This window comes from Chlorocebus sabaeus, chromosome 12 (assembly GCF_047675955.1).
Source record: "Chlorocebus sabaeus isolate Y175 chromosome 12, mChlSab1.0.hap1, whole genome shotgun sequence".
Lineage (NCBI taxonomy): Eukaryota > Metazoa > Chordata > Mammalia > Primates > Cercopithecidae > Chlorocebus > Chlorocebus sabaeus.
This window is the reverse complement of record NC_132915.1, coordinates 78,216-99,373: the sequence shown is the minus strand read 5'-3', so window position 1 is coordinate 99,373 and position 21,158 is coordinate 78,216. Positions and strand designations below refer to the sequence as shown.

The 21,158-nt window shown below is 50.8% G+C and overlaps 1 protein-coding gene across 3 annotated transcripts in view; it reads left to right on the top strand.

Annotated features, from left to right (window-relative positions):
* Positions 1 to 5,901: 5,901 nt before the first annotated feature.
* FBP2 (fructose-bisphosphatase 2) overlaps positions 5,902 to 21,158 on the top strand; it is a 36,973-nt gene continuing 21,716 nt past the window's right edge. The window contains exons 1-3 of one of the 3 annotated variants that reach the window (XM_037998726.2): positions 5,902 to 8,178; positions 13,139 to 13,301; positions 15,775 to 15,867. In XM_037998726.2, coding sequence (XP_037854654.1) covers positions 8,009 to 8,178; positions 13,139 to 13,301; positions 15,775 to 15,867 — 426 coding nt within the window. In that variant the 5' untranslated portion in view covers positions 5,902 to 8,008. The remainder of the gene's footprint in view (positions 8,179 to 13,138; positions 13,302 to 15,774; positions 15,868 to 21,158) is intronic. The other 2 variants (XM_007969936.3, XM_007969935.3) reach the window with 2 other exon arrangements.

Genomic DNA, 21,158 nt, shown 5'->3' with positions numbered 1-21,158 from the left:
CCACATTCTAAGTCTTCTAAGCAAATCTGCAGAGGAGCTTCTCTTGGCGTCCCTTGCCAAAGGCTAGGAAAGCAAGCGTCCAGCTTGACTGGAGGTGCTTAACCCCTGGCCTCAGCACCACGGCAGGCTGGCAACAGCGCGTGCCACCAGGCATTTGATGGAACTCCGTGTGGCCAGGAGGGAGGGGAAGCTCCACGTGAGCGTCACTGTTTCCTGGAGTGACTGTGGCCTGGTCCACGTGTCCAGAATCGGGAAGAGTTTCAAGATGCCTGTGGTGGGCTGAATGGTGTCCCCCAAAAAGACATGTTCATGTGAAAACCTTGGGACCTGTGAATGTGACCTGATTTAGAATGAGGGTCTTTGCAGGCTGGGTGCCGTGGCTCATGCCTGTAATCCTGGCACTTTGGGAAGCCGAGGCGGGTGGATCACGAGGTCAGGAGATCGAGACCATCCTGGCTGACACAGTGAAACCCCGTCTCTACTAAAAATACAAACAATTAGCCGGGCGTGGTGGTGGGCACCTGTAGTCCCAGCTACTTGGGAGGCCGAGGCGGGAGAATGGCATGAACCTGGGAGGCGGAGCTTGCAGTGAGCCAAGATTGCGCCACTGCACTCCAGCCTGGAGACAACTCTGTCTTAGAGAAAAAAAAAAAAAAAAAAAAAAAAAGAATGAGGGTCTTTGCAGATCTAATTAAAGTGAGGATTAAGATGAGATGAGCCTAGATTACCTTCAGTAGGGTGGGTCCCCTCTGAAGCCATGCGTTTTTGTACAGGTGCCTGACATGGCAGGAGCCTGGAAGCCTGAGCCATTGCCCTGCCGATGTCAGCCTGCGACCGGAAGGAGAAACAAACCTTTGCTGTGCTAAGCCGTGGGGATTTCAGGTTAATTCGTTGCTGCACCATAACAGGCTGTCAACATTTTTAACCTCTCTGAGTCTCCCTTTCTTCATTTGCAAAGTGTTAATTGTAATATCTATTGTAGTCAAGGCCAGTTTCATCACAGGTAACAGAAACCTACTTATTCTGCTAAAGCAGAAAGGCAGTTTGTTGGAAAGCTTCAGGGGACTCTCATGAAACCCAGCACCCACTGCCTTCCTAACCGCGAGGACACACCCTCAGTCCCGGCGTTGTCAGCCGATCCACTGTGTCTCCATGTCTCACACCACATTCCCCGGAGGAAAAACCTGACTGTCTTAGCTGGTGTCCAGTTAGCTGCAGACATAGACCCGGGTCACATAAGACAAACGTGGCCTGGGTTTTCTTTCTATGTGCAGGGCACACTTCTCTCTAAGACGGGGATCATGGGCTGAGCAGATACCCCAAAGGGTCTGCCGTGCTGGAAGCAGAAATGCTGAGGTTTCATCAAAGAGCCTGTGTTGGGATCACTGGAGAGGGGCACGGAAAGCATTCCAGCAGAGTTTTGCTAACAGAGAATATGCCCTCAGCCACTGCTCTAGAGCCACAGCCCAGATCCTAGCCTTTCTGGGGGCCCCGCCCTGTGAACTGCCCTACGACTGCCTCACTGTTCAGAGACTCTGTCTGTCCTTACTACTTCCACCCAGGCCTGTGAGAACCTTTCGCCAAGCAGAGCAAGCCCATAAATAGCTTTGCGGTCACCGAGGCATCAGTGGTGCTGAAAAAGCTGTGAGCTGGACGCTGCCCCCCGTGTGTCCATGCTGTTGTGGGCCCTGAAAGAACTTTGGCATTTGCTGAAAGGTCACCAGCTGCAATTTCAGATCATGTAGGTAACTCGAACTTCCAACATTTAAATGTAGCTGAAAGGGGCATGACAGCTGCACAGGTGCCAGGCTGGGCTGGAGCGCAGCAGAAACAGCAGGCTCTCCCTTGGATCCCTTTACGGGGTGAGCTGACTTATAAACAGCACTGGCCAATCCCTCCCTCCTGATCCCCAAGTTCTCCAGGCTTCTGCTCAGCCTCGACACCCACAGTGCCGGACAACCGGCGCCTCTCCAGAGGTCTGCGCAAAGCGCTGGCTTGTTGCTTTCACTTCCAATCTGTTGTGAACAGATATGTTAATAAAACATAATAAGCCGTGCACAGTGGCTCACGCCTGTAATCCCAGCACTTTTGAGAGGCTGAGATGGGTGGATCACCTGAGGTCAGGAGTTCGAGACCAGCCTGGCCAATATGGTGAAATCCCATCTCTACTGAAAATACAAAAGGTAGCCGGGTGTGGTGGTGCGCGCCTGTAGCCCCAGCTACTCGGGAGGCTGAGGCGGGAGAATCACTTGAACCTGGAGGATGGAGCTTGCAATGAGGCGAAATCGTGCCCCGGCACTCCAGTCTGGGCAACACAGCGAGACTCTGTCTCAAAAAACCAAACCAAACCAAACAAAAACATAATAAAAAGAATGACAGGAATGGCCAGTAAGCACCTGTTCAACATCACTAATCATTAGGAAGATGCAACTACTCTAAGCCACAGTGAGATACCTCCTCATACCCATTAGGATGGCCACTGTAAAAACAAACAAACAGAAAATAACAAGTGCTGGCAATAAGGTGGAGACCCTGGGACCCTTGCTCACTGCTGGGGAATGCGAAATGGGGCAGCCACTGTGGAAAATGGAGCAGCAGTTCCTCCAGAAATTAGACGTAGAATTACCATATGATCCTGCAGGTCCACTTCTGGGCACATCCCCAAGAGAATCAAAAGCAGGGCCTTGAACAGATGTTTGCACGCCGTGTTCGTGGCAGCACTACCCACGCTAGCCCAGAGGCGGAGGCAACCCAAGCGGCCATGGAGGATGAATGGGTAAACAGATTGTGGTGCATCCACACCAGGGAACGCCGTTGAGCTTCAGAGAGGAGGGGACTCTGACCCAGGCCACAACATGCAGGGATGCCGAGGACATCGTGCTGAGTGAAATAAGCAAGTCGCAGCAGGACAGATCCGTATGGTTCATGTCTATGAGGGACCGAGGGCAGCCAAATTCACAGAAGCAGAAAGCAGAATGGCGGATGCCAGGGACCAGGTGTTGGGAGGGGGAATGAGGACTTCTTGTTTCGTGGGTACAGAAGTTCAGTTCGCACAATTTGAGATTGGGATTATGACCATAATTGGAGTCTAGAACTGTTCTATCATGCGAAACCCCCTTGTCCTGTCCCCTCTCCACACCCCTACCCCTGGCAGCCATGAGAGTTCTCTGTCCCCACAGGTTTACATTCTGGAGAGTCCCCTACAGATGGAATCCGACTGTAGATACTCACTGGAGACTGCTGCTGTCCCTCAGCGCAGTGCCTCTGAGACTCGCCCAAGTGCCACACACAACACTAGTATTTGTGTTGTTGGGTAATAGTATTCCATTGTGGCCAGGCCCGGTGGCTCACGCCTGTAATCCCAGCACTTTGGGAGGCTGAGGCGGGTGCATCATGAGGTCAGGAGATCGAGACCATCCTGGTTAACACGGTGAAACCCCGTCTCTACTAAAAATACAAAAACAAAATTAGCCCGGCCTCATGGCAGGTGCCTGTAGTCCCAGCTACTCGGGAGGCTGAGGCAGGAGAATGGCGTGAACCCGGGAGGCGGAGCTTGCAGTGAGCCAAGATCATGCCACTGCACTCCAGCCTGGGCAACAGAGCCAGACTCCATCTCAAAAAAAAAAAAAAAAAAAGTAGTAGTCCATGGCATGGCTCTCCCAGTGTGTGGACCCATTCACTGTTGAGGAGCTTTCGTGTGTTTGCAGTTTCTATTTAACTGGAGCTGCTATAAATACCTGTGTGTGGGTTTTGTGTGAATATACATTTTCAGCCTTGTTTTGCACCATCAGAGGGGAAACCTCCTTAATCAGACAACAACGTTAGCTCCAAAGGAAACCTGAAAACCAACCAACCAGGCCGCCGTCTTCACCCTGCCATCATTTACAGGAATGACAGCTCCAGCCACTCTGTTTCTGTAACGATGTCAGAGGAATCATCATTGGTCTCCTCATGTGAAAGGCAAAGCTTGTCTGTTAACGGCAACAGGACGTGTTAGGATCAAGGAAAGGTCCATTCTGCAGTTTTCCCAATTCCCAGAGCTCTTGGGAAAGGAGGAGTTTTCCAAGTTTGATCCTCATGATACCAAAATTAAAATGTTCTTACCTAAAAGACGATAGCTCCCGTTATTAGCTTATTATTATTATTATTAAACTGATACTGAGTGTCAGGGGTGAACCGATTAATACAAAGTGGCATCTCTGTTTAGATGAGTCCTTCATTAAACAGGAACAAACAGGGTAAAACACGCTGGAATGGCCCTTTCTCCAGCTTCCATTAGGGAAGTTGGATTGACTGTTATGTCGGCAGTGTAGCACCTTCCAGAAGAAGCGATCTAGAAACGACGCCCACGTCTTTACCTTACCCTTAGCAACTGACGGAAGAAGCCACTGCAGAAAGCTCTCTTGCTAATACCTTTTTTTTTCTAGCGTATTTCTCAGTGTGACGGTATCGTTCCAAATGATTAAGGCAACCACGTTTCATTTGGATTCAGAAACACTTGGAAGCAGTGATCATGTGTGTTTCCTTTTCTTCTTCTTCTTTCTTTTTTTTGAGACGGAGTCGCACTCTGTCGCCCAGGCTGGAGTGCAGGGGTGTGATCTCGGCTCACTGCAACCTCCACCTCCCAGGTTCAAGTGAATCTCCCGCCTCAGCCTCCCGAGTAGCTGGGACCACAGGCGCCGCCACCACGCCCAGCTAGGTTTCTGTATTTTTAGTAGAGACGGGGTTTCACCGTGTTAGCCAGGATGGTCTCGATCTCCTGACCTCGTGATCCGCCCACCTCGGCCTCCCAAAGTGTTGGGATTACAGGCATGAGCCACTGCGCCCGGCCAATAATGTGTGTTTTTAAAACTAAGTGAAAATAATACAGTTAGGGATTATGAAGTCTAATTCCTTTTTTTTTTTTTTTTTTTTTTGAGACAGACTCTCAGTGTCACCCAGGCTGCAGTGCAGTGGTGCCATCTCGGCTCACCACAACCTCCGCCTCCCTGGTTCAAGTGATCCTCCCACCTCAGCCTCCTGAGTGGCTGGGACCACAGGTGCACGCCACCGCACCGGCTAATTTTTGTATTTTTTATAGAGATGGGGTTTCGCCATGCTGGCCAGGCTGGTCTTGAAGTCCTGGGCTCAAGCGATCCCCCGCCTTGGCCTCCCGAAGTGCTGGGATTACAGGTGTGAGCCACTGCGCCCAGCTGGATCTCATTTTTAAATTGAGGCATCTGAGCCCCAGAGGGCTTTGACTCCCGGCCCAGCCTTCTTTCCTTTGGGTATAGATTGAGCAACACTCTGGTCTGACACAGGCAGACATTCTTGTTTTGTTATACGCAGCGATCTCTCTTGTTAGAACTCGGCTCTAAGCTCCTGTCTTATTCTACGTTCTAATTGTGTTAACCGCACACGTGCATCGCCATGTGTGGTGCTCAGTCATCTGGGGGAGGAGCGTCCTAGAATGGGAGAAAGTATCACCTAAGAGGGGCCGGGCGCGGTGGCTCACGCCTGTCATCCCAGCACTTTGGGAGGCCGAGGTGGGCGGATCACAAGGTCAGGAGATGGAGACCATCCTGGCTAACCCGGTGAAAGCCCATTTCTACTAAAAATACAAAAAAAAATTAGCCGGGTGTGGTGGCGGCGCCTGTAGTCCCAGCTACTCGGGAGGCTGAGGCAGGAGAATGGTGTGAACCTGGGAGGCGGAGCTTGCAGTGAGCCATTATCGCGCCACTGCACTCCAGTCTGGGGCACAGAGCGAGACTCCGTCTCAAAAAAAAAAGAAAGTATCACATAAAAGAAAGAACGCTGGCCTCAGGTAGCTCTGGGCTGAGATTCCAGCTAGTAGCTGTGTTATCCCTAGGAAGGCCTGGTTTCCTCATCTGTAAAAATAGCACTACTGGATCAAATAATTGGGTGGATTAATGTGTGCCACACACTGAGATAGAGGTGTCATCTCTCTCCATCTGTCCATTCACCTCAGCGTTGAAAGTTGAAATAGATTGAATGAAAATCACAAAAAGGGTATGGGATCCTGTATTTGTTCTGTTAAGAGGTGGCATATTCCTTGGCAAATATAGATCCCACCCCCAGCAAAGAATTGGAACACTGTCACATCGCAATTCTTCTTCTGGGTTGTATCTGACTGAAGCACCTGCCCAAACATAAGGATGTTTGTTGCGTTACTATTTGAAGAGCAAACTTACCTAAATTATCTGAATGTCCACGCACTGGAATGAAGCAAGCCTTGGTGTGCTGACTTGGACATCTTCCCATAATATTTGCTTTCTGGAACTAAAAAATATATAAAAACATATCTATATTTGGGATCTTAAACCTGCACAGTAAGAACTGCGGTAGATCTTAGTTTTATCTGACAGTTTCCACATAAATTGTGAGCACCACTGCCCGTCTCAACCACTTGGTGGCCTCCTCAGCCAGTTTGGCTGATCCAGTGCCAGCGCCCAGCTCCTGCTGCGGGCGTCACCACGTGACCCTGATCTGGCCGACCCTGTGCACAGGGAAGTCTACGGGGGTGGGAGGACGGCTTCCGGGGAAATTGTTCTATCCTAATAAAAGGGAACGGATGTGGTTGGAGCTGCCCTTGCTCCCCATCTTCAACGGGGGCCAGGTGTTCAGAACGGCAGTGACATTTTGTGCCCACAGGATGCCAAGCAAGGGGCACAATCCAGCAGACCAAGGATGACAGAGACGAGGCAGAGAGGGGCCCCAGTGGAACCACGAACAGCCGAATGAACGAACGCCAGCCGCCACCTCCTAGTGCACTCGTGGCCTGTGAGGAAATAAACCCCCACGTGTAAATTGCTCTAGGTGCTCTATTACCTGCAGCTGAACACATTCTAATTGACATAACTGTCAGGGGAGAAACCTTCAGAGAAATGTGCATGTTCTACTGTTTTGTGAAGTGAGATTATGTACGATCGCACAACAGTTGTGTGCACGTTGAAAGGCTGGAAGGGCAGTCATAGGTAACAAAGTACGGAGCGGCTACTATACCAGGCCCAGCTCACTGCAGCCACTGTACAAGGCAGATGCTTCGTGTCTCACTCATTTGAGAGGGAGACCACTGAGGTTCCAAGGGGTTTAATAACTTTCCCAAATCATGCAGCCAACAGATAGCTGGCTTGGGACTCAGAGCCAGGCCTGGCTGGCCCTAGAGAAAGTGCTTCCACCACCGCACGCACCCGGCCAGTGCCTACTGGCTGCGCAGACGGCCACCAGCCCTAGGAGCCGTGATCGCTGGAGAGTGGGGTGGGAGGATGGGCTGGTGGTGAGGAGGTTTTTCTTTATCCACTTCTTTAGTGTTTCCTTTATAATAAGCAATTTCTGTTACAAAAGTGGACATCCAGAGATAGTGACAAAATAACACGGGTGCCGGGAACTGTGCCAGGAATAGAATAGTTTTCCTCCAGATCTGGACCTCTGCTGTGGATATCCACCGGTCATACACGCTTATTGGAAATAAAAAGCATTCTGTCCAGACTTATTCCAAACCCTGGCTACAGGGATTCTGCGGTTGCCGTTACGTTACTATGTGACCTATGTCCCAGAGGAGGAGCCTGCCAGTCTGCCTCCTCGCCCTCGGGAGAGCCAGGCTCTGCAGTCGCTGTAGGTGAATAATCCTTTGGAGCCTGGAGTAAGAGCGTTTTATGCGTCATTTTTTTATCAGCGGGGTTTCTCACCTCCCACCTGTGCCTGAGTGGTGGCTTCTTGGTATCCTGAAAGGGGGGCTCAGCAGGAGAAGCAGCTCCTTGTTTCTAGGCAGCCCGTCCTGTTTACAGACTGCTGCGGCTCCCTGGCAGCTGCCACGGTCCCCGAGGCCAGAGGGAGTTCCTTGAGGGCCGCAGCAGTTGTCAGAGTCATGTGTTTTGGGCCTTTTCCTTAGAGGTCCTGGCAGGACCAGCACAGATTTCTTATCGGCTCCCACACTGCGGAGCCACAGCCCTCAGAGGTAAGCAAGGTTTCCTGCCGGGAGAAAAGGATTTGAAGCATTCCAGCCACGATGACGGACAGAAGCCCCTTCGAAACCGACATGCTCACCCTGACCCGCTACGTTATGGAAAAGGGGCGTCAGGCCAAAGGGACGGGGGAGCTCACCCAGCTGCTAAACTCCATGCTGACGGCCATCAAAGCCATCTCCTCGGCCGTGCGCAAGGCCGGCCTGGCCCACCTGTGAGTCCGGGGGAGCAGGCACGGGGCCCAGAGCACCTCAGGCCCAGGCAGGGGTGTGGGAGGCAGGACACTGGGTCCGAAGCTTATTGGCCTGTGTGCCCTCGATGGGAGCTGCATTTCCAGTTCCTACCATGTGTGCTTTGGTAACGGGCCTTTGACTTGTTTTGAGAAAGGAACGAAAACATGCTATGAAGAAATATACATATAATTTTTCCAGTTATCATAATGATACTGAGTGCAGTGGCTTGTTGCATTAAAATATGTATTGTGTTTCATGACTTGTATTGGCACAGAGAGAGTCTCACAGGCACAAAGAAGTAGAGGGATGACCTGAAACATCTCCTTACGTCTTTCGCAGACATGAGCGTTTTACTGTAATAAGCTTTGCTTAGTGTTAGGAGCTGGAAATTATTCACGACACAGGAAGCTTGGTGGAGCCCCTGCCTGCCTCTGCCCTCTCGTCACCTGAAGGAGTGTTTTGCTGGCCCCGTGCTTTGTTTCTTCTCTGTGACTCTTTATCTTCACCTCCACTCGGTGTGCAGGAAGCTGGGAGGCGCTGGTCCTGGGAGGCGAGTGCAGAGGCTTCTCCCCCAGGTTCGCTTTGGTGCTTTATCCAAGCACGGATGAGGCCGAGCTCACATTACACTGCTGATGGTCACAGCCCAGTGTCCAGTTTAAGTCTGATAAAAAGAACCCGGCGGCCGGGCGTGGTGGCTCATGACTGTAATCCTGGCACTTTGGGAGGCCGAAGCGGGTGGATAATGAGGTCAAGAGATCGAGACCATCCTGGCCAACACGGTGAAACCCTGTCTCTACTAAAAATACAAAAAATAGCTGGGTGTGGTGGTGGGTGCCTGTAGTCCCAGCTACTCGGGAGGCTGAGGCAGGAGAATCGCTTGAACCCGGGAGATGGAGGTTGCAGTGAGCCGAGATTGCACCACTGCCCTCCAGCCTGGGTGACAGGACGAGACTCCATCTCAAAACGTACATACAAACAAACAAAAAACCCAGCTTTCTCTGGGCTTCCCTTGTAGTAATTCCAGGGGAGGTCCTCTCAGGAGCTGAAGGAACACATATTTTGGGGACAAAAGAGATTTGAAATGAAGAGCTAACAAAGTCCAATTGTTTAAAATATTTATTCTGAACAATTAAGTGCTTTTAACACAAAAAGCGATAGCATTAGATTACAAGATGTAATTATCATTTGATCACCACAGACTGTGTTTATTTAGGGGGGGGGACCCAGTAGCAGGACCCAGGTTAACGACGCCTTATCCTCGTGTTTTCCTGTGTGTGTGATGCTTCAGCTCTGTTTTTACCTCATTTGGCAGTAACAGCCACCCTCTGCATTGAAGCAACTTCCGGAATGTGAGGGCAGCCGGCACCCTGTCCTGCTCCTGTGGGTGAGAGCCCTGCCGCCTGATGGTAGACAGGGACTTTGCCTCTCTGTGTGCGGACCCTGCTGTCCTCAGCCCAGCTGCCTGAGCCCATCTCAGGGCGATTCACCACACGAATCGGGCTCCTCCTCTGTGCAGGGCCCTTGGCGAGGCAGTGGCTGCCGTGGTAGAGGTCTTGCTTATCTGCTGCAAAACTGACTTTATGGCAGCTGAGCAAGGAGACAAAGTGGTCCTAGGAACTGGATAATCGAGGTGCTTATTAACTTGGCATTTCCTACCGTGTGCTAATGGGCAGTGATTTACTCTCCCTAGGACCTCAGTCTCCCTTTGTGAAATGGAGAGGATACTAGCACCCCTAACTCTCAGGGTTGTTGCAGAGTTAGCAAGTGCCTGTGATGACGACATCAACTGTGCCAGCCCCGTAACACACGCACAGTGCCTGTCACTACCGCGATTCCAAGCTGACTAGATTTGCCTGTGCCTGAGCCGTCGATGACCACTGGGTGGCAGGCGCAGCCAATGGAAGCCTCTGGGCGGCTGGGGCAGGGTCCTGGGGCCAGCAGGGGCCCCATATCCCAGCCGGGACCCCATGTTCTGCCAACTCAGACAGCATCCTTCCCTGGCCCCTGTGTAGCAGACACCCAGGGAGGCAGCAGGGGAAGCCCAGTGGCTAGAAATTGTTTCTTTCTAAGAAGATACTTGGGTTATTTTTAAAAAGACCCTGGCATTGCTTCCCAGGGAGGGAAAGGGTGTTTGTCCATCCTGCAGCAGCCAGGCTGTACGAGGCCTGTCTCACACCCCCACCACCACCCAGGCGGGCACTGCAAGCCCCTGGCTCGTTCTGGGCAGACATTTCTAGCACAGGCTCCGGGAATGCAATTTAAAAGTTATGAGCGTCTCCTTTTCGCCTTCTCTTTCCTCTTCTCCTCACGGCGGGAACAAGAGAGACTGGAATACCCGTCCAGGGCCTCTCCTTGGCTCTCTCATGGCCATGGGGGAACATTTCTTTAGAGACTGTCAGTGAGCTTTAGTGCCGGTCAGAACTCTGCGAGACACTGTCCTACAGGCCAGAGAGCCCCTTTCACCCATCATCTCAGGTGAAGCTGTTGCCAGGAACTCACATCTCCCGGTGAGTTTCCGTTCTTTCCAGGAGGAGGGGTGCTGCCCAGCACCTGGAGGGAGGGTGCAGGGGGTCGGCCGAGGGGTGGGGTTAGACGGATGAGGGGGAATTTGCAAAGTGCAGGACGGAGCCTGTTTCTCAGCTCTGCCCACTGCAGGCCTGGGCCGGCTGTTCATTCTGCAGCGGCAGGTGCATCCGGATTCTGTGTTGAACAAGGGCCTGCGTTTGTGGTCCCCTGAAACGCAGATGCAGTCAACCTAGTTTTGTGGCTGCTATTGTTTGCTTGCTTTTGTCCTGACCAGGAGGCACAGTCTTCGGGGTGAGGCTGCTAGGAGTGTTTTCCAAGGCAGCTGACTGTTCACATCACGGTTCCTCAGACACCAAATGATGTGCCGTGGGTGGGGGTTGTGTTGTGGGGTGAGGTGGGGGTGCCGTTCAGGGGAGAGGGTGGGAAATGAGTTTGTTCCCGGCTTAAGGTAGATCAGTGGTTCTCAACCCTGGCTGCTTGTTAGAACCACCTGAGATTTCCTTCCACAAATAAATGGCATTCACAACAGGAGGGAAGGGAAATTCCTTTCTTGCCATCCTTTCGTCATAACTCAGTGAACAGACATGGAGCCTGTGCTGTGTGTCCGGGCACTGCAGAAACAGACAGAAGGACGGATCCTGCCCTCTGCAAGCAGGTCATGCAGCAGAAAGCTGGTCTGTGAGTGTGGTGAGCACTGAGGAGGGATGACGAGGTGTGGCTTCCCTCAAAGTGGAAGAAAAATTCCTGCCACTGTGGCGCTCACAGACGATAAACAGGAGCTAGATGGTGGTCAGGGCAGAGGAGAAAGTGCATCGAGTAGGACGTTGGGGACCGGGGATGCTGCTCTAGAGAGACGGCCAGAGAAGGCACCACTGAGAGATGATCCTGGAGCCAAGGCTTGGCTGGCGTGGCCGCCGCAGGGCTCTTGAGGAGGACTGTCCCAGGTGGGGCAGCAAGGCCAGTGGGCAGTCACAAGGCAGGTGTGTGCCTCAGAGGTTTCAGAGGCTGGGGCAGGCCCTGTGAGGACGAGCGAGACGGGCAGCCATGCCAACCCGGGCACAGAGATTCCACGGTGGTGCCTGACACCCGCTTGGGGACTTGGATTTTGCCTCTGGGTGAGACTGGAGGGCACGTTAGGAGGACCCCTCCTGCTGCTGTGTTGAGAACCCCCCGAAGGGGCAAGGGTGGAAATGGGGAGAACTTTGCCTATGAATACTCTAAAACCCAAAGCCTCTAGATAGAATTTTTTTTGAGGTTCTCACTCCATCGCCCAGGCTGGAGTGCAGTGGCATGATCACAGCTCACTGCAACCTCCACCTCCCCCGGCTTAGGTGATCCTTTCATCTCAGCCTCCCAAGTAGCGGGGACTACAGGTGTGTGCCACCACATCCAGCTACATTTTGTATTTTTTTGTAAAGACAGGGTCCCACTGTGTTGCCCAAACTGGTCTTGAACCCCTGGGCTCAAGTGACCTACACGCCTCGGCCTCCCACAGCGCTGGGATTACAGGCGTGAGCCCCCGTCCCTGACCAGCATAGAATTCTCATAACAGCACTTTTATATTGCTTGGGATGGCAGTGAAGAAAAAATGAAATAAGTCTGCCCCCAAATTTCCTTCTCAGTTCAAGTAACACCAGGCTACCACAGGGCAATTTTAGTTCGTCCCAGCAGGGCACTGTGTGAGGATAATCCACAAAGGCTTGAAATTCCAGGGGTTGGCCGGGCGCGGTGGCTCACGCCTGTAATCCCAGCACTTTGGGAGACCGAGACGGGCAGATTACGGGGTCAGGAGATCAAGGCCATCCTGGCTAACACAGTGAAACCCCGTCTCTACTAAAAATACAGAAGAAAATTAGCCGGGCGTGGTGGTGGGCATCTGTAGTCCCAGCTACTTGGGAGGCTGAGGCAAGAGGATGGTGTGAACCCGGGAGGCGGAGCTTGCGGTGAGCAGAGTTCGTGCCATTCCATTCCAGCCTGGGTGACAGAGCAAGACTCCTTCTCAAAAAATAAAATAAAATAAAATAATTAAAATAAAATAAAATAATTAAAATAAAATAAAATAGAAATTCCAGGGCTGGAGACCACAGCCCTTTACTTGTGGAGCCCTCAGTTATAGCGATGGGACTGATTTGATGAACCCCCCGTCTGCTCCGTCTCCCTGTGCTGAGCGTGGATTTGTGTTTTAGTGAGACTGAATCCTGGGTCATCTCACTGGGAGGCTAAGAAAATATGGCAACAGGGAGGCAAGGCTGAGAGGCAGCCTGCGAGGCATCATCGCCTTCTTCTGCACGTGTGACTTGGAGACTCCAGAGACACAGAACGAGAGGGGAGTGCCCTGCTGGCGTTTTAGCGTCCCCGGCTCTTTGCTGGAGTTAAGACCCCCTAGTGACTTCATTTAGCCTTTTGTCTCCTCAGGTATGGAATCGCAGGAAGCGTGAACGTGACGGGAGATGAGGTGAAGAAACTGGACGTGCTATCCAATTCCCTGGTGATCAACATGCTCCAATCCTCCTACAGCACCTGCGTCCTGGTCTCAGAGGAGAATAAGGACGCCATCATCACCGCCAAGGAGAAGAGGGTGCGTCCTGGGGCTGCGGTGTCCGCACTGGCCAGTAGATGATGACACTGAGCCAGAAATAAGCTGCCTTGCTTTTCTTTAATTCCTGGGATTTTCCTCTAGTTCTTAACATTTGTTTTCTGGAAACAAACGATTGCATACTTCTCTAGTTGGAAATCTTGTGCCGTCTAGTGAGAGAAGACTCCACAGTAGACAGTGATTCGTTCAGGAAATAGTTCCGAGTGATGTAGGAACCGCCTCAGTGGACGCTCGTTCGTGGCTGTTCACTTAATCAGTAACAAGTGCCACATTTTTGGGGGCTGAACCTTGGGGAGTCCAGGGAAGAGCTGTACTACACAGCCTCCCACTCCCCCGGCCTTCTCATCTCCACCCCCACCCCCAGCCCGCACTTTGTGAGAGCTTAGTTTCAGCAGAGATTTCTTCATGCCTGACAAGCAGTTAGACTGGACCAGCCTCCTGTGCTCCTGCCTCGTAGGCTGTGAAGCCGGTGAACGCAGGCACGGCTGGCAGGGTCTGCATTCACTGTGGGTTCACACACAGCTTGTTATTCAGAGAGGTTTGCTGATGGCTAAAAGGTTCAATCAACGTTCAGCTGCAATACAGTCAATAGACAAGAGGCCATTTCTTTGTGCTTAGCTGGAGGAATGGAAAAGAAGATAAAGTAAAGCCAAATTTATTTAACCTCTGCTCTATGCCAGGGACTGCACAAGGCACTTTCACCCTCATCTCACATAATTTAAGCTACGTCACACCTATTACTTCCAACTTTCAGTTTCAGTTGATACGTCCCTTGTTTCTCTCTCCAGTCTGATCCGCCATTGTCTTCTCCGATTGGCCTGAGCCACATGGGTCTTCAGGCCAGTTCCTTTATTTATTTATTTGTTTGAGACAGAGTCTTGCTCTATTGCCCGGCTGGACAGTCTGGAGTTCAATGATGTGCTCTCAGCTCACTGCAACCTCTGCCTCCCGGGTTCGAGCAGTTCTCCCGCCTCAGCCTCCTGAGTAGCTGGGATTACAGGCGCCGCCACCACGCCCAGCTAATTTTTGTATTTTTAGTAGAGACTGGGTTTTGCCATGTTGGCCAGGCTGGTCTTGATCTCCTGACCTCAGGTGATCCACCTGCCTCAGGCTCCCAAGCTGTTGGGATTCCAGGCTGAGCCGCCACGCCTGGCCCATGCCAGCTCTTGAATACTCCAAACCTGCTGATCTCTCTGCCAAAAATTCTCGTCTCTAGGATGGGCGCAGTGGCTCCCACCTGCAATCCCAGGGTTTTGGGAGGCTGACGTGGGAGGACTGCTTGAGCTCAGGAGTTTGAGACCAACCTAGGCAACATAAATAAAGATACAAAAGATAAAAATTTAGCTCAGCATGGTGGTGTGCACCTGTAGTCCCAGCCACTTGGTAGGCTGAAGTGGGAGGATTGCTTGAGCCCAGGATCTCTAGGCTGCAGTGAGCTGTGACCACACCACTGTACTCCGTCCTGGGCAACAGAGTGAGACTCTGTCGAGAAAACAAGACAAAACAAAAACAAAAAAACAAAAAGAAATTTTGCTCTCTAGGTCTCTGTGTGTTTCTTCATCTCTTAATTCTAGTGAGGCCTGTCGTCAAATGTGGCCCCTCACGGCTCTCCAGCAGCCCCCAGCCTGCGTGGGTTTCCTTAGGGCACGTGCCACAGTCTGCTTGTGTGTGCTGACCTGTGCGTTTTCTGTCTGTTCTCCCACGGGAATGTCAGTGCCAGGAAATCCAGCCCTGCTGCCGGGATTGCCGCCCCCCGGAAACAAACCCCGGGCCTTGAACAGTTCCCAGCGTGTGCTGGAAGCTCGATGTGTGTCATGCATGATGAATGGGCTAAACTGGATCATTTTTTGAAAACTGGATTATTATACAGATGTTGGGGAATTTCCAAGTTTACAGATTATCTAACTTTTCTCCTCTGGCTGAGCAAGAAAAAAAAAAAAAAAACAGAAACAAAGCTCAAATGAAGCTAGGCCAATACTCACGGGAAAGTCAGGGAGAACTAAATTGAGTGGAGGGAGAAATGACTTCATTTCACTGGAAGTCGCATTACCCGTGTTTAATTGACCTGGGGGCTCTGGTCCCCTTCACTACGGGTCTTTCAGGACCCTGCACACAGGGGGCTATAAAAAGGACCTGGGGACTTCCCTCGATGGCTGGAGCTGCCAGGGACAGCAGAGTTGGGTGGCCGTGGGGGACGTGGGTCTCTCAAGACCGCACCCACTTTATCTTCTGGTCTTTGAATCAGACAGGAGAGATGGATACAAAACCCAGAGGAGTATTTGTGTATAAGCCAGCATCCTGCCCTCCGTAAGTCGTGGTGTTTTTTGATAAGGATATGCCGTGGTTCTCAGTCTCTTTTCGATGTGGTGAGCTCTGCCATGCACAGCCCTCACACGGAGCAATTGTGCTGATGGGAAGATGTGCTGACCAGTTGGTGCTTCCCTCTCTGATTTAGGGGAAATACGTGGTCTGCTTTGACCCACTGGATGGATCTTCTAACATTGACTGCCTGGCCTCCATTGGAACCATCTTTGCCATCTACAGAAAGGTGAGTAGACAGGCGGACATTTCGCACCTCCTTCCTGTGGTGGTCTCTGGAAGATTCCTGGCTGAGAGCTGTGTGTTTGGAGTCCTACCCTCTGTCTTCTCACCAATGAGAAAAGCCACTGTAGCAAACCACCAACTTCTCTCTGCCTGGGGCTCCCGTTAGAAGAACTGGAACGGCGGTTCTCCCTCTGCCTGCTTTCTGCCTGGGGCTCCCATTAGAAGGACTGGAACGGCGGTTCTCCCTCTGCCTGCTTTCTGCCTGGGGCTCCCATTAGAAGGACTGGAACGGCGGTTCTCCCTCTGCCTGCTTTCTGGCATTGCTGGGAGGGTAACACAGAAGGACAGCTGGGATCTTGTTTTGAAAGTCTGGGTGCAACACAAATGTCAGGCGTGGCATTAGGTTCCAGGTGGCATTCTGAGTCTCTGACATCCTCTCCCCCTCTTGCCTCATCTCTCCTGTCCCCAGCCACAGAGTTTTCTGCTAACACTCATTGGATTAGATTGAACTAATCTAACCTGGATGGTCCACGGTGATCTCCCTATTTGAAATCTGAACCCCTGAGTACACCTGCGAAGTCTTTGTTGCCATGTAATGCCGAGTGTTCACAGATCACACAGAAATTTTCAATTCTGAAAACTTGTCCTTCATTCCATAGAAAATGTACAACAGCAGTAAAATCCCTAGCAACCTTGCCAGGTGCGGTGGCTCACGCCTGTAATCGCAGAACTTTGGGAGGCCAAGGCAGGTGGATCACTTGAGGCCAGGAGGTGGAGACCGGTCTGGGAAATATGGTGAAACCCCGTCTCTACTAAAAATACAAAAATTAGCCAGGGTGGTGGTGCACACCTGTAATTCCAGCTACTCAGGAGGCTGAGGCACAAGAATTGCTTGAACCCAGGAGGTGCAGGTTGCAGTGAGCTGAGATCATACCACTGCACTCCAGCCTGGGTGACAGAGCAAGACTCTCTCTCAAACAAACAAACAAACAAACAATCCATAGCAACCAAAGAGAACAGTTAGCAGAGTGCCAGTGATACCGTGTATGAGAGTCTTCTATGTATTAGGAAGTTGACTAACCCGTGCTGTTACAGAGTCTTGAGAGGGGGAATCTACGGCAGAAATATGAGTATTTACGGCCTGTATAGTTTGGGTTATATTGTGAGAATAATCTGGTAGATATCTAATTCTCAGCCTTAATTCATGCACAAGTGTTGCCTTGGGCTGTAGTTAGGATATCTAAAGTCATAAGATATAAAGACATTGTGGGATTAAGACAAAATACCATTTTGCTTTCCTGTGCCTTGTGGAGCCGAGGATATGTTTGGGAGTTATTCAGGAAGTATGTACAGCATTTAGTTTTAATTATACATCATGGTCCCCACTGTCAATTACATCTGGGATTCCTGTGGGGCTTGACAACAGGTTGGCAAAATATACATATTTAACAGGCTAGGCAGGGTGGCTCACGCCTGTAATCCCAGCATTTTGGGAGGCCGAGGTGGGGCGGATCACCTGAGGTCAGGAGTTTGAGACCAGCCTCGCCAACATGGTGAAACCCCATCTCTACTAAAAATACCTAAAATTAGCTGAGCACAGTGGCGGGCGCCTGTAATCCCTGCTACTCAGGAGGCTGAGACAGGAGAACTGCTTGAACCCGGGGGGCAGAGGTTGCAGGGAGCTGAGATCGCGCCATTGCACTCCAGCCTGGGCAACAAGGGTGAAACTGGGTCTCAAAAAAAAAAAAAAAAAAAAAAAAAATCAGCCGTGAGCAGTGGCCTGTGACTGTGGTCCCAGCTACTTGGCTGAGACATGATAACTGCTTGAACCTGGAGGTGGAAGTTATAGTGAGCTGAGATTGCACCACTGCACTCCAGCCTGGGCAACAGAGCAAGACTCCCTCTCAAAACAAACAGACTACACACACACACACACACACACACACACACATATTTAACAGATTATAGGGGGAGCCATGAGTATTTATGAAGATGGTCCTGACATATGACCCATGTTTATTTTGCGGTGGAGACTTAACATGCAAATGGATTCCATTTAGGCCCTATATGTCAAGTTCTTTCTAGGACATAAAGGCACACGGTGCTTTCTGTAAACTGGCCAGACCTGGCCCGTGGTTGGTGGTCTTTTATCAGGAGAGCTACTGAAATTACTCTCTTGTGTAATTAAAGCTGTAGTCTTGGCTGGTGGAACAAGAGGCTGGGGGCGAGTTAGTCGGCTGATCCGAAGGCCGGCGCTTGTTTGGCTGCTGGAGAAAAAGAAAAACCTGTGGTAGTTAGGACACGGCTTCCTCTTCGAGTGCAGGAGTGAGTGACTAGCCCTGGCCTGGCGTGGCCTTAGGTCCCTTTTCTAATTGGGTATTTTACTGTGACAAACAGTCTATTTTGTCAATCTTAGGGTTTTCAGTTGTGCCTAATTCCAAAAAGTGGGGGAGGTTAGGGAGGCGTGTCTGAGTCTGCTTCCTAATGCGGCCTGAAGTCGTTTTCAGTTTATCTGGGGATTTCCTTCAGCCAAGAGGCAGGTCCACTCCGTCTGTTGAGAGGCTTAGGATTTTATTTTAGTTGATATTCTCTCTTTTTTGTCAAGGTATTCCAGGGGCAGTATTGATGGCCAAGCTTTTATTTTGTCCCATATGGATGCTGGGGTGGTGTGGTTACCTTCCCTGGGTCCATCATGTTCCTCGATGGCCCAGGGACTTAGAGTTAAGACAGCGAAAGCCAGTTAAATGTTCCAGGCCAGATGGGAGTGGAGGTGGGCAGGCACTCATTAACCTTAAAACCCCTTTTAAGCAACGTAAAAGCGAAAAACCCAAAGCCAAAAGGCAAAGTTCCAAAATTGACTTATCTACAAATCTATACATTGAGCTACTGTGAGCTTGACTAGTAGCACTTACCTGCACAAACACAAGCGTTTTGTTCAGCTGCCTAAGCCTCTGTGTGTCCGTCCTGGATTTGGAGGCTCTGAATTAATTTGATCCCACGAGACTGGCCCTTACTATCTCAGATGCTCACTTCTTCCACAATAGTCCTTAGGCCTGGGGGGATTGAAAAGTTTCAGTTCTGGAGGTAAAACAATATATAAAGAATTAGTAACGTTTTAAAGCATCATAAGCCCAGCCTAGTTCTGAGAGACGGGGTTTCACCGTGTTAGCCAGGATGGTCTCGATCTCCTGACCTCATGGTCCGCCCGCCCTGGCCTCCCCAAGTGCTGGGATTCCACGCGTGAGCCACCGCGCCCAGTGTAGTAACGTTTTAAAGCATCGTAAGCCCAGCCTAGTTCTGAGAAAGACAGGAAAGGAGGTTATAAGTAGTTAAGCATTTTAATTATTTGGTATTAAGGCACCAAATAAATCATATTACTTTAGACGGAGGCAAAATTAATAAATTAATCTTACTGGTTTTGACTAGAGGGCTGTCTTTGTGTCTCATTAAAGCAGGTGACTTTGATTGTCATCTTTGCCTGGATCCAGAGACAAAGCTTTGGTTGGCTTGAGTTTGGTGTCGATACTGGCAGGAGTCGATGCCTTCTTTAGATGGAATATGTGCAACCTGGAGTCAAAGCCTGTAGCTTAACTGCACAAGGATTAGTTAATAATAGGGGCCTTTTTTAGGGACTGGAGGTCGTGATCCTAGAGACTTTGACTTGACTGGAACCTGTAAAATGATTTTAAAACCTCGTGGTGATGAATTTTTATAGGTCTGGTAAACCCCAGCAGAAAGTCAGAAACTGAATTTAGGATTCAATTTTGAAAATGTCAAAGATGTTAAAAGGCTCAACACAATTGATTAAAACAGAACTGTAGATCACTGTTAAACAATAGTTGCTCGTTTAACCGGATTGATAATCGAAAGATTTAAAAGGCAATCCAGGCTGGGCGTGGTGGCTCTCACCTGTAATCCCAGCACTTCGGGAGGCTGAGGCGGGTGGATCATTTGAGGCCAGGAGTTCAAGACCAGCCTGGCCAACATGGCTAAACACTGTCTCTGCTAAAAATACAAACATTAGCTGGGCATGTTGGACCAGCTACTTGGGAGGCTGAGGCATGAGAATCACTTGAACCTCGGAGGCGGAGGTTGCAGTGAGCTGAGATAGCACCACTGCACTGCAGCCTGGGCAACAGAGCAAGACTGTCTCAAACAAACAAACAAATAAAAGGCAATACAGAAGGTGTTCTGGATGCACAAACCTTAATCCTTTCAGATCTCAGCTTTTCGAAGCAATTAAAACCTAATAAAGACTATACAGGAATTATTTTGATAAAAAATGTAAAGTGTTGTTTCTTAAACCAATTACCAGACAGGGAAAGAAAAACCTGCAGTGTAGCTGCTTCTCCTTAGGGGAAGCCTATTTGGATAACCTGGAAGTCAAACCTGGAGTGTGTCATTGAAACCTGGAGTGTGTCATCAGGGAAACCCGGAGTGTGTCATCAGGGAAACCTGGAGTGTGTCATCAGGGAAACCTGGAGTGTGTCAGGGAAACCTGGAGTGTATCAGGGAAACCTGGAGTGTATCATCAGGGAAGCCTGGAGTGTGTCAGGGAAGCCTGGAGTGTGTCATCAGAGAAACCTGGAGTGTGTCAGGGAAGCCTGGAGTGTATCATCAGGGAAACCTGGAGTGTGTCAGGGAAGCCTGGAGTGTGTCAGGGAAACCTGGAGTGTGTCAGGGAAACCTGGAGTGTGTCATCAGGGAAACCTGGAGTGTGTCAGGGAAACCTGGAGTGTGTCATCAGGGAAACCTGGAGTGTGTCAGGGAAGCCTGGAGTGTGTCATCAGGGAAGCCTGGAGTGTGTCAGGGAAGCCTGGAGTGTGTCAGGGAAACCTGGAGTGTGTCAGGGAAACCTGGAGTGTGTCATCAGGGAAACCTGGAGTGTGTCAGGGAAGCCTGGAGTGTGTCAGGGAAGCCTGGAGTGTGTCATCAGGGAAACCTGGAGTGTGTCAGGGAAGCCTGGAGTGTATCATCAGGGAAACCTGGAGTGTGTCAGGGAAGCCTGGAGTGTGTCAGGGAAACCTGGAGTGTGTCAGGGAAACCTGGAGTGTGTCATCAGGGAAACCTGGAGTGTGTCAGGGAAACCTGGAGTGTGTCATCAGGGAAACCTGGAGTGTGTCAGGGAAGCCTGGAGTGTGTCATCAGGGAAACCTGGAGTGTGTCATCAGGGAAACCTGGAGTGTATCATCAGGGAAACCTGGAGTGTGTCAGGGAAGCCTGGAGTGTGTCAGGGAAGCCTGGAGTGTATCATCAGGGAAGCCTGGAGTGTGTCAGGGAAGCCTGGAGTGTGTC